Source organism: Athene noctua, chromosome 3, assembly GCF_965140245.1.
Source record: "Athene noctua chromosome 3, bAthNoc1.hap1.1, whole genome shotgun sequence".
Taxonomy (NCBI): Eukaryota; Metazoa; Chordata; class Aves; order Strigiformes; family Strigidae; genus Athene; species Athene noctua.
This window is the reverse complement of record NC_134039.1, coordinates 24,871,532-24,883,676: the sequence shown is the minus strand read 5'-3', so window position 1 is coordinate 24,883,676 and position 12,145 is coordinate 24,871,532. Positions and strand designations below refer to the sequence as shown.

The window sequence follows — 12,145 nt, the reverse complement described above, 5'->3', positions numbered from 1 at the left end:
TTAAATGGGGTCTGCCAGAAATTGGGGGTGAAAGTCACGTGTGGGATACAGATTTCATTGGGCTATTTTGGTTCCGAGTGTTAGATTTCCTATCTTGCGATGTTTGCTGAGTGCTGCAATATTCATCTTCTAAATACTGCCTTTTTATGAGCCGGTGGGCAATGTGCTAGTCCTTTCCAAGAATTTCAACAGGTAACTCCTCTCTTTTTCTTCTACACTGCAACCCAAGCAAAAAGCCTGGCAGTTGCCCACTTCTGTTCCTTCTTGCCATTCTTCTCCCTGCTGTGATGTCTTTCCCACAAACACACTTCCTCCGCCCCCTGTATGTTTCCCATCCAACACGGAAGCAGGTACAGCTTCTTCAGGTCCTGTAAACATATATGCCTTGCACTGTATGCTCAGTAGAGTATTATGTGCTCAGTAGAGTATTATGTGATGCTAGAAGAGAGGTATGTTTAACTCCTACTGGAAATGCAAGGTGATGTCAGAAAGATTGTCTGTCTTCTCTTGGTCTAAAACACTCGAGCATTTCTTTCCTATTCTACATGGTTTTAGAGGAAACTGTTAAACAGTTGACAGGGACCACGTCACTGTTGAGATAGACCATGTTAGAGGTGCAATACAAAAGACAGTAGTAGTTTAAATTTTACTGCTTTGGTATACCTTTAATGAGCAGTAGTGCTGCGATTCCACAGGCTAAAAGGAAGAAGACTCTGGCAAGTCTGGAAGGGAGGCCTAAAATATAATCTGATCCTCCCTTTGTCTCAGTGCTGTGGGTCACTTTAGCCAGCTAGGAATTTTCTAGTTCTATACAAGCATTTAGATGTTAAGATACTAGCATGTAGTGGAAGACAATCATATGACAGAGTTCCAAACTTCATGCTAAGGATTGTTCTGAGGATTAAAATGTAATTGCTGTATGCCTTTCTATTTTTATTAGATTTCATAGTTGCGATTATTATTACAGAAAATACAGTTCCACAATAAAGTTGTAAACTTTTCATTAAAACTAATTTTTGACCAAAAGGTTTCTTCATATGACCAATCTCGTTCAACGAATGATCTATTGCATAAGCTAGGTTTTTACAGCCCACAGGTTAAGGAATGAAGCAATTGGACTAGAAGAATGAAAGCAGACAAATTTGACCCTGGAATTTCCAGCACTTTTCATGGTTGACTGTCTATGTGATAATGCTGGCTCAGCATAGTTTTTAGAGATGTAATATAGAAAGATTATTCCTGCAGCTAAGGTATGTTTCGGTACAAAGGAAGCAAGTTGGCCTAATTTTTTATGACAGAACACTATGTAAGGGTGGTGTCAAAACAGAGATACTGTTCCCACATATAATGTATTCTAGTTAATCGAGAAGTTGCAGTTTCTTTTATTGGATGCACCACCAAATGAGATAACAGAAAAAGAAAAAAAATCCAGTATCAAGAATCTATTCTGGAATTGCAGAATCTGCTTCATCAGAAGTATATACAATGGAGCTACAGACCACCTGATTAAAGTAAGACTGACTACTTCAAAGTTGCAATATACACAATGCACGTAAGGTTGGCTACAAGTGTCTTATTGTGGTGGTTGGCTTTGTTTGTTCTTAAATTGTCACAGAGATTAGTATTTGAGTTTCCAGATCATGTGTACAGCAGATACCAGACTTGTAATTTTTCAAAACCGCTGAAAATCTGAGCTTTACAGTGGAAATTCCCATCAATAAGACATTTAAGATTAAATTGTTGTGAAATTTTGTGAGATTTGGAGATGTTGAAGATAAGGGATGCTATATGAAATTTGTCTCCTATTTTGTCTCAGTGATTTAAATTAAAGCTAGTTGACTATACAAAAAATGCAAATGTGAAAAGCAGGTCATAAGGTTAGCTTGTACACATTTTTTAATACAAGTTCATATGACTAAAATATTTTTAAAACTAAGATCTTGGGAAGTGTAAAGAGTATTTAAACAAAATTAAAATGTATTTGGGAATCAGTTTTCTGGGTTGCATGTATAGATAGTGATTTTGCTTGCTATTTTAAAGTATGTTTAGCAAAAGAATATTGCTAGAGGAAACAAAAATGGAAAAGGAGTAGAGGAAATAATGAACCAATCATATGTATGCAAATTAAGAAATGTTAAATTTTTGGTTGTATCTACTGAGTTTAGGATTAACCTCCATATAAAACTTCACAAGTTTTATATTGACAAAATTATAAAATAATCTGTGCAGTGACTGTGGGATAGGAGTGCTGTATTGCTCAGTAAGTTTTTTGTAACTTGTCTTGGACAGTATTTTAGAGAGCACGTGATTAAGGGAGATAGGCAGTACCATTGAAGGAGATAATGTAAGATCCCATATTTGGCAGTATTTGGCTGATGAAGTCAGAGGAAGATAAAGAACATAGTTCAAAATTTAACAAAGCTATTTGAGTTTATAACTGTCATGCTTTAGTATATAAATACAACACATCTGAGCTTGGCCTTGTGTATTTTTATTCCTACATTTCTTTTTTTATTTATTCTAAATGTAAGTAAATCAGAATGATATAAATAAAAAGAAAACATGATTTAATTGGCTTTTTTCTTTGTAGACAGCTAATATGTATGAAGATTCTGAAACTGGAAATATGCAGGCAGTCACAAAGGATCAAAATGTTATCCTCCATATTTGGGCCAATCTGAAGAGGTACACCATACTGAAATTCTTAATTTGAAATGAGACCTGGCCTTGTCTACCCATCTCAAGTAAACACCAAGAACCAGTTTCTCATAATCTTTTCCATGTTGAATAGCATTCATTGTACAGACTCCCAACTGATGGATTTCATACCAACCTGTTGCTAAGGTAGGTACTGGTTACATCAGAGTTTTATTAAGGAGACAGGAGTGGTTTATATATGTATGTACATACAAACATATAGTTTGTTTCTTAAAATGCTACAGTAGAACTCTGTTACTGCCAGAACAACTTTGAAGGAAAACAACAAAACTCGTGCAGAGAATTGAAATTCCTCTGGAAGCAGTTACTTACGGATCAGTTAAATGATTTCTAAGCTGTTAAAGCTGCTTGCAAAGCAGTGAATGATGTGTTGTTCTCAGTTCTTTGTTAGATAAAAATTCTAGAGCCTGCGATGCATACCTCCATAGTGGGTTCTGAATCTAAGATTTTTTTTTTTAATTAGATTACCATTTAACTGATATATTTTTCAAAACAAGATTTTTGAGTGGACTTCCTACTCCCACTCCACAAATATGAGGAATAAATCAGTAAAAGTACTTTGCCTTGACTAAAGTTGCTGTCAGCTTTGCTAAGATAACTAGAATGCTGGGTGCTGAGCAATGTCAGACTGACCTGCAGGAAGAGCCTGTTTGGGTTAGCATTAAAGCCTTTTGGTCAGCTTAGAGATGCACTTAAAATTTTCAACCGATCATTAAAAAATAAATGTTGCTTTACTAGAAGATTTTTAGAACTTGTGACTAGCTGATCTTATCTGAAAATAAGCATTATTTGAATTGTTCTGGCTTTGGTTGGGCAGAAATTGCAATGAGCAACAAACTTCCGTAGCTGATGAAAGAACCCAAGTTCACAAGTTAGATGATCGATTTGATGCAAGTTTGTCTCCTATGCTTGCTCTTGGCCTGTTTTCTACACTGTCACAAGGATCAGTAATACTGTTGATTATGAAAATTACCTTTACATCTGTGTATCTGTTTGGGTTTTATGTGGAAGATGCTGAGACTGATGTAACACAGGCAGCTGGTGACTTCACCTCTGTAGGATTTGCCCATGAAATTAGTCAGTTTTACCAGGAATGTGCTGTGTAGAAGAGCTGCTCTCTGATTCTGCCTCACTGTCATCCTATCAGAACAATTATTTTTGCAGCCTCTGATCCCCTTAATGCAGTTACAGGTTTTCTGAAGGGGCTTACAGACAGCTGTCAGTACACAACAGGAAGTGTATCATGACATCCCACTCTATTTCTTAGACTGTGTCATGCAACAAAAGTGAATTTAAGTGACTTTTAGCGTAGAACATCTGTTTGAATACTTATGAAGAAATATAAAAGTAAGTGCTGCCAATCTTACTAAGGAAAACTGTGGATTTAAACTGTTATTTACAGGTTCAAAAATCATGTGTATTGTGATACACAGCATGGATTTGATCTTCCAAAATCACTGGCTGTAAGCACCATTGCTGTTCGCATATTGAATACTCATTATGATCATGTGTCTCCACTTTGGCTACAGTGTCAGAGTGTGCCGAAATTGGAAGTCTTAGATAGCAGAGTTAACTTGGCATTCAAAAGACAATGTAGAAGAACCAGAAGAGGAAAAGAAAGCCAGATTAAGAGCCCAACATGCCCACTGAAGAAGAAATGTGTTCTGATGGGAGAAAGGTAGGTAAAAAGTCTCACAAAAGTGAGTTCTACAGTGCTGCTGTTACTCAAGGCCCAGTCACAGTGCAACAGCCTCTTAATGGTGTCCTGTGCCTGAGAGACCCAGGTTCTTAAATGTTTTATAGAAAAAGGCAACTTGTGTTAATAGAGTGCCATAGATCTTCTTGAGGGAATGGAAGGATGAATGACCAACAGTTGTCATACAGAAGGTAGAACGGGAAATTGGGGCCAGGTGTGTTATTTGCCATGCAGTCAGCATGCATGAGTTGGCACCTGGTTGACAGTTTAAGAGTAAGATTAAGCCGTGAAGAACATCAAGTGCCGTTGTAAGATATTTTCATAAATCTGTGACATATGTCCAGACAAATGAATAAAATCATTGCAGGAATCCAATATTAGGAAAATTTGCAGCATGTGGAATTGGATTCAGAGTTCAACAGGTCTTGGTTGTGCTGTTGCTTGATTGCTCCGCATCTGTATGCTGGAGCTTTGCCCCGAGAGGGCTTTCCCAACACAAACTGGCTGCTAGTTCTCTTATTCGGCACTCTTCAATGAAGTATGTTGGCTTTAGGTGGTGTGGAGGTTGCTTGGTTTTGTATTCCTGTACTGGGTTTGGGTTTGTCACTTTCAGTATCATCTGTGACCAGCAGATAAATGACTTGGGTTCTCTATCTAAAACTTCTGCACAAATAACTAAACTGTCATGTTTTATGGTGCCTTAATGTTTGGAGCAATGATCTTTGCCTTTTTCCTTTTAGTGAATCAGTGCCTGAAATCCCATTTTTCTTGATTCCTTTTTTCTTTCTTTGCTTGACAAATCTTGTATTTCAGCCCCTTTCACTTACATTTTTCAGACTTTCTTTAAGCTCTTAATTTCATTCCTTTTCTTTTTCTTTTCCAGGTCTTAGTCTCTCTCAATCCAGTTTTGTGAATTTTCCTGTTCCTTCTGGAGACTCCACTTCTCTCAGCTACTGCAGTCTCTCCTTCTGTCTGGCTCTGCCTTGAGTTACCCCACATTGATGTGCATAAACACTTCTTTCCCCTCACCTTCTGTCCTGGTTCAGGAGATGTGTGTTCTTCCCACACACTGGCAGACACAGCACAGGGCCCAGGAGGTGCCTGTGCCTCCAAAGGAATGTCTTCTGCAAACTGCTGTTTGTCTGCTGCTGTGCTTCCAGAGGAGACTGCTATGACAGGCATGTATTCAGATCTGGCTTAGAAATTTGGCTGGAAATCTAGAGTAATGTTTTGAAAATAGAAAACAGCGTAAGCAAGGCAATAAATATCATGGGCAAGGCACAGGCTGACTGCAAGTGGGGGTTCTGTCAGAGTTGAACTGTGGCTTTAGATTCAACTGTCACTCTTCTAGCTGTAAAGTCAGCATAAACATAGTATTTGAGTGCACACACGGCTAAAAAGGTTAAGTGCTTGTATGATACTTGGGGAGCTCAAGATGAAATCTTCTGTGGAAATGAAGTAATTATTTTGTTTCTCTGTGTATCCAGTTCTAAAGTTGCAGAGTACCTTTAATGAAAAACTATTTTTGCTAGCTAGGTAGGAATGATTTCTCCTAAAACCTTAACCTTGTAGCAAGATTGGTGCAAATGTCACTGGAGAAGTGGGACTGTAGTCTTTCTCCTTGGTCCTCCTCGAAGGAGGTAATACTCTCTTCTTTATTGTGTCTGTCTCAGACTAATTAAAAAATGTCTTTTGATTTTTATATAGAGTGCTATCTCCTTCAAAGAAAAGAGCAATAGCATAGCTGATATAAATGAATCAGAGGAGGAAACTGAGAAGAAATCAGAAATCTTAGATACACCATCACAAGGTATTTGGTTAGTTTTTATGTGCAGCATTACAAAAGTATTTTTTCTAAATTTTTTAAATTTATAAATTTATTTTATATATGGAAACATGATCTAGATTTCTATGTGAGTGGAACAAAGTTTCTAAATATATTGATGTTTTGATAACACTTGAGTTTTGTTGACATTTCTATTAATGATTGTTAAATGCAGGGAGAAGATAGGACAAGATGGATTTTGTTCCCAGATTTCTTTTAATTTATTTATTATTTATGTTTATGTTAATGTACATGTTTGTTCTGTTTCTATACATTTCTGTATTATTATGCATGTGTTTATGTGTTATGTGGGTGAGACACACAATCTTTATGAATCTGCCAGGCTGTCTAGTGAGATTGACTTCCTCAGAAAAAACTGATTCAAATGTGTATAATGGTAGGCACTGTTCTGCTGATCGAGGATGCCAGTTAAACTCAGACACCAGAGTGAAAAGAGTAGGCTTATTTTACTGTTAATAATTAAAGGATATAACCAAGTAATACAGAAAACAAGCAGTAAGAAAAATATAGAACAGTACACTTAATTATTACTACATACAGTTAAGCAAGGCAATACACCTAATCATTACTACATGACAGGAAGAACAGTGATTAAGAAAGATAGCTCACCACTTGCACATGTTACCATCATCCAGATCTGCAGTTGCTGGGGAGCCCCGGTTACAGTGAGGATTTGCAGAGCCTTTCCCTGCAAGTGGGAAGTCCTACGCGGTGTGTCCACCCATAGGTGAGGCTTCCAAAGTCATGGCAAGTGGGTTCAGCCTTACATACCAAAAATCATCAAGCCAGAATAACTTACACCTTTGTTTTGAGAAGAAACATCTTTGGATTCCACCAAAAGCCTCGCCAGGGCTTGGGGGGGGGCAACCAAGGGCCAAACACTTGGGTTCTCAGCCTTGAACAAGGCTAAGCAAGGAAAGTTGGATACACCTTCTCACAGCATTTCATCCTCACTACTGATTAGATTCTGTCTGAGCTACATCTTTCACTAGTGAGCATACATATTTCATTAATGATACTAATAATTAATGGTAATGGTAATACAGATTTTACTAAATAACAGATACTAATAATGGATAACGTTCATTTGTGAGGTTCATCTAGAGGTCAACTTTGTTTCAGGGCCTATTACTCAGGCCTTAGCACTACAGGCACTCAGGTAGCATAGGTATTACTGAGTATCACTTCGATGTGTGCCTGAAGTGAGACACACACTGATACACTTTACTGAAAGAGGGCCTAATTCTATGAACAAAAACTGTTCATTTGTCCCACTTAAGTATAGTTATGAATTTCTTCAGTGTTGTGGTGTCCTTTGGTTTATTGAGTTTTCTTGTAGTAGTCTTAAATAAAACAACTGCAAACTAGTCAGCATAGTTTAGCTGATAGATACAGCCTTTTCCTTGTAAAAGAAAAAAATCAACCCCACCCCACAACACTTCCTGCTGAGCACAGTCCAAGCAACCATTTGTCAGACTTGACCCTAAATACCACCCAAACAAGGTGGTTTTCAAGAGAATATAAAGAACTTGGGCTTCACTTGAAGGAATTTACTATTTTATTTTGGTAAGGCTTTGAAAATCCTTACCATAGTATAGGCGGAATGTATGTGCACAGAAGTGTACTAATTATACCTGAATGTCTTTAAGCTTATCTGCTTTAATAAGGAGAGAAGGCTTATGAAACTGTGCTTTTGCTGGCATGCTAAGGATTTGCAAACCCATTCAACCACTTGTCAGAACAGTTTGAAAGGATATTCAGTTATCACAAATTCAGTGAAAAGAGAGTGCCAGGTCAACCAGAGGAAAAAAACAGAAATGCAACAACAGGGAAAAGAGCAAGAACTACTGCAGTTCGCTGGATTTAACTTCTCTGTACCAGTGTCATTTAGCTTGGGAGAATGAATAGTTTTGTTCAGAGGACACATATTTTTGTATTAGTATTTTTTTAAAGCAAGTTAAAGTGCAAGCTGCCACTGTGGCTGATATTAAAATGGTTTTTACTTCCTGTAAATTTTTTGCTCAGAATAACTGCAAAGGGACATTATATTGTTTTGTGAATAAAGTAGAATGAAGCCTCTGCATAATGCAAGTAAATCTGACATTATAAAGTCAACACCATTTTCACCTGAAAACTATCTTCAAGCTTTTTAAAGGCATATTTCTAATTTTCTGACATTATCTCACTCTCTGAAAGCAAATTTCATAACACTTACCATAGCTGTTTTTACAGTATTGATCACTTTTTCTCGATCCCTGTCAATGGTAACTTCCATCCTCCTTCTGCAACATCTTGTGCAATGTTTTATGTGGGATTTTTTTTTTTTTTTAAGAAAATATTTCTAGGCATTTTTTTCCATGGCATTGTGTGGGTGTGTATTCCAGATCGTGAACTTTCTGCATACACTGACAATGTAAAAGTATCATCAGCATTCGGGTTAGAAGATTAACGACGTCTAAATTAATGACGCACTTGTGTTAGAAGACTAACAGCATCTAGATTAACGACGGCCAAAAGCAAAAGAATTTGTGCTTGTTAGGGAAGATACAGATAAGTAGAGATTCTTTAAAATAACAAAGCAGAAACTTATCTACTGGCTGCACAAGGTTAGTAGCCCTTATCGAAAGTGCTGAGAGGAACAAGTTTTTGAAATGAGCATGCACAAGAGCAACACATGGATTTGCTGTTATTTTTAGAATGTACAAGAATATATAAGGACTTGTTTTTCTAATAAACGTGGGAGCTTGACTATTAACCATATTGATGTGTGTCTTGTCTCACAGCCTTGTCCTGAAAAAAAAAAAGGGTTCCTGCTACAGCATTGGTACCTTCTAATAACATTTTCTAATTAATTATAACTTAAAATCATATATATATATACATAATTATGCATAGGGAAAAAAATAATTACCTTTGTTATCTGAAATTTCATGTTAAACCCCTCTTGCTCTTCATAAATATCATGTTTTTCACCTTCAGCACATGACATATAGGTGCCTTAAATCTACTTGCCTCATGTATTATCATACTAATGCAGTCTTGTATTGTATACTTGTGAAATTCTTTTGTGATTAATGACGTGACTCATTTTGTCAGTAAAACCTTATCCCTATATAAAGCATTTTGAATTGACTACAAAGTTAGAGCAGAGGTTAATCTGTTAAAAAGTTCAGTATCAAAACAGTAAGTGCTTTTCATTGTCCAGCTGTCTGTCTCTCCCCCCATTTCAATTAAATGTTAAAAGATTTGAGGAACACCAGTAGATGGTGCTGAAGTGCTGCAGAGAGTGAAGTGCTTCAATCACATGAGCTTTGTGTGCAAAAGTGAAAAATCATACAAGTGGGAAATTTCCGGGCCTTAATTTAAGCACCAAATTAACTCACAATGTTTGGTTATTTTTTAGTTCAGGATCTACTGATGCAAGAGACGACAAATGAAAAAGAAGAGGCAATAACTGATAAAAACGTCGTTGATTTGCAACAGTTTGTACCGGTGGGTGGTGTGTGCCATATTGATGCTCTGCAGCTTCCACCTCAAGTCAAACAAATCAAGGACTGGTGGAGGTAAGTGAGGAAAGAGATAACGCTCCATACAGTCCTCTTCCCTTTCACCCTTGAAGAGCTGTTCCTGAGGTATGACACTGCTGAACATACACAGTGTACATGATTTCCTGAGCAGCAAACTAAGGGACCAAGTTTTCAAATAAATTTCAGTTACATTCGGCCAATTTTTGGAGCAGCTGGAGGGAACAGATCAGCCTGCACTTAGAGGCATGTGCTTATTCAGTGCTCATCAGCGTGGCTAGCACAGATTGTTGTGCTGGAAAATGCTCTTGACCAGAATAAAAGTTTATAATTTTTCATATGAAAAAGAAAAAAACATCTGTATGATTGTTCTGCGAAGTTCCAGTAAGTGCTTTGATATTGATAGTACCTTGCTCAATTTGACTGCTTCACCATCTAGAGACTTAAAAATTGTTCCTCTCTCCTCCCAGCTATACTGAGAGAAATAAAAGCGTTTCAGACATCCTACTACTAATGCTACTTGTTCATTCTGAAGTTCAAGTTACGCATGATTATCCAAATGCTCATTGCTATATAAATCAGTTCGGGAACAGACATGATGTCACAGACCAATGTAATTTCTGAAATCCTACAGAAAAGCGGCTTTCTTCACGATATGTGAAAGTTTACAGCCTAGAGCAGTAGATAATGTATGCAATATCCAGAAAAGCAAGGATATTAATATTTGATGCCTGAAGCAGAAAAATGCTTTCATAGCCAGAAGCTGCTTTCACTGGTTTGTACAACAGGGTAATCAGTATATGTTGTCTTCAGTAGTGGCAGAAGGGAAGGGTGTGCTTTTCCACATCACAGGAAAATTAATAAGTCCAGTTGACCTGAGAGGAGTTTTGAAAAAAAAAAAAAAAAAAAAAAAAAAAAAGCTGTATTTTTCCAGTAGAGTATTCTCACAACCATGGCTCTGTGAATGTGAAGGTGAGTGCAAGGGTAGACAGTTTTCCTTTTTTTTCCCCCCACGTATTTTTCACTTAAGTAACATTTTCTTTTATAAATACCTGCTGTGCAGAATCAGGTGGCCAGTTTACAAGCAAGCTTTTTCTTACGTTTGTATAACACATGGAATTAGACGGAATGATATATGTATTTTCTACTCATACTTTTGCATTACAGGCTCCCCTGTAGCAGAAGTTAGGACCTATCAACAGATGGCACTGGTTGCACCTGCTTTTGCCTGGAACAAGTGGAATCTAGAAACAGGTCAAGAAATACTAGTGTTCAAGTTTTGTGGATTTAGACTAAAATTCTGAAGAAAAACCAGCACAGAACAGTTAAACAGATATAAACAATTAACTTGGAGTTACACTCTTCTCAAAATATTGTCTTTAACGCCTGCCTATGCTCTTCATGGAGCAGTTTTAAGATTTGGGGTTGACTGCTTAACAGCATTCAGTGTGTGTCAGTAAAACTTCAGAGCCTGCTTCACAGCTCACACGTTTGTGACATCTCAAGTCGGACACATATCTCAGTAACAAAGACACTTGCTAATGTGCTAGGATGTATAACTGATAGGTCAGCTGTTGAGGCTTTAGCTAAAGTTGAGATGATGTAGCTAGATGCTGATTTTCATGAAGTACCCTCTGTAGGGGTCCTCTGAATAGCAATCTGATCTGCAAGTTTTAGAATTAATATCTGGAAATTTCTTCTTGTCTATATGAGGTTTTATCTGTTCCCTAGTCTAAAGGAAGGAATAAGCAACTTGTGTTTTAGTTCACAGGTGGAAACAAACCAATGTTCATGTGGTTAAAACTTCTCCCAGACAGAAAAATAATCCCAGCTGTGGTTGTAGATACAGAACACACAATACTGTTGAAATCTTGAGCAGCTCTCCCCCTCTTCCAAGTTAAATGCATGTAATGTACAAATATTTCACCTAATACTTAATTGCAGGAGCAATTGCTTGTTGCACCTAGCTGCTCTCTCTAGAAGAGTCAAGATCAGCAGCTGGAGGGGCCAAATGTTGCATTTTACAGGGGCAAACTGGATGGAAGATGTTTTTTGGTGTTGATACAGTACCTGGTACAGTCTCTTGGGCACATAGTGCTAATATTGTTTTAGGGGTTCAAAGTAGCAGCTTGGTTTCGTTTCTTTATTATACTTATGAGTATACTAGAATTTAGAATTTCATACTAGAATTTATACTGTCAGTGTCATGGGCTTCATTTCACAGAGCATTTTTTTCTGCAATAGGTAAGTGAGCATCTTAAATCAGATTCTGTCAGAGACAAAGACTGGTCTCTCTGTATGTTTAATGGTCAGAAAGCACAGAAACTCAAGATAATCAAAACCAGTGAAGCTTTTTCAGAA

The 12,145-nt window shown here is 37.3% G+C and overlaps 1 protein-coding gene across 1 annotated transcript; it reads left to right on the top strand.

Annotated features, from left to right (window-relative positions):
* The first annotated feature begins 668 nt into the window (after nt 1–668).
* On the top strand, nt 669–12,136 carry DNAI7 (dynein axonemal intermediate chain 7). Its single transcript, XM_074901162.1, is given in 11 exon segments — nt 669–716; nt 1,359–1,421; nt 1,424–1,480; nt 1,482–1,511; nt 2,591–2,692; nt 4,119–4,282; nt 4,284–4,347; nt 4,349–4,396; nt 6,122–6,224; nt 9,664–9,823; nt 10,952–12,136. Coding segments are annotated over 11 exon segments (861 nt in total). The 3' UTR covers nt 10,974–12,136.
* The last annotated feature ends 9 nt before the right edge of the window (nt 12,137–12,145 follow it).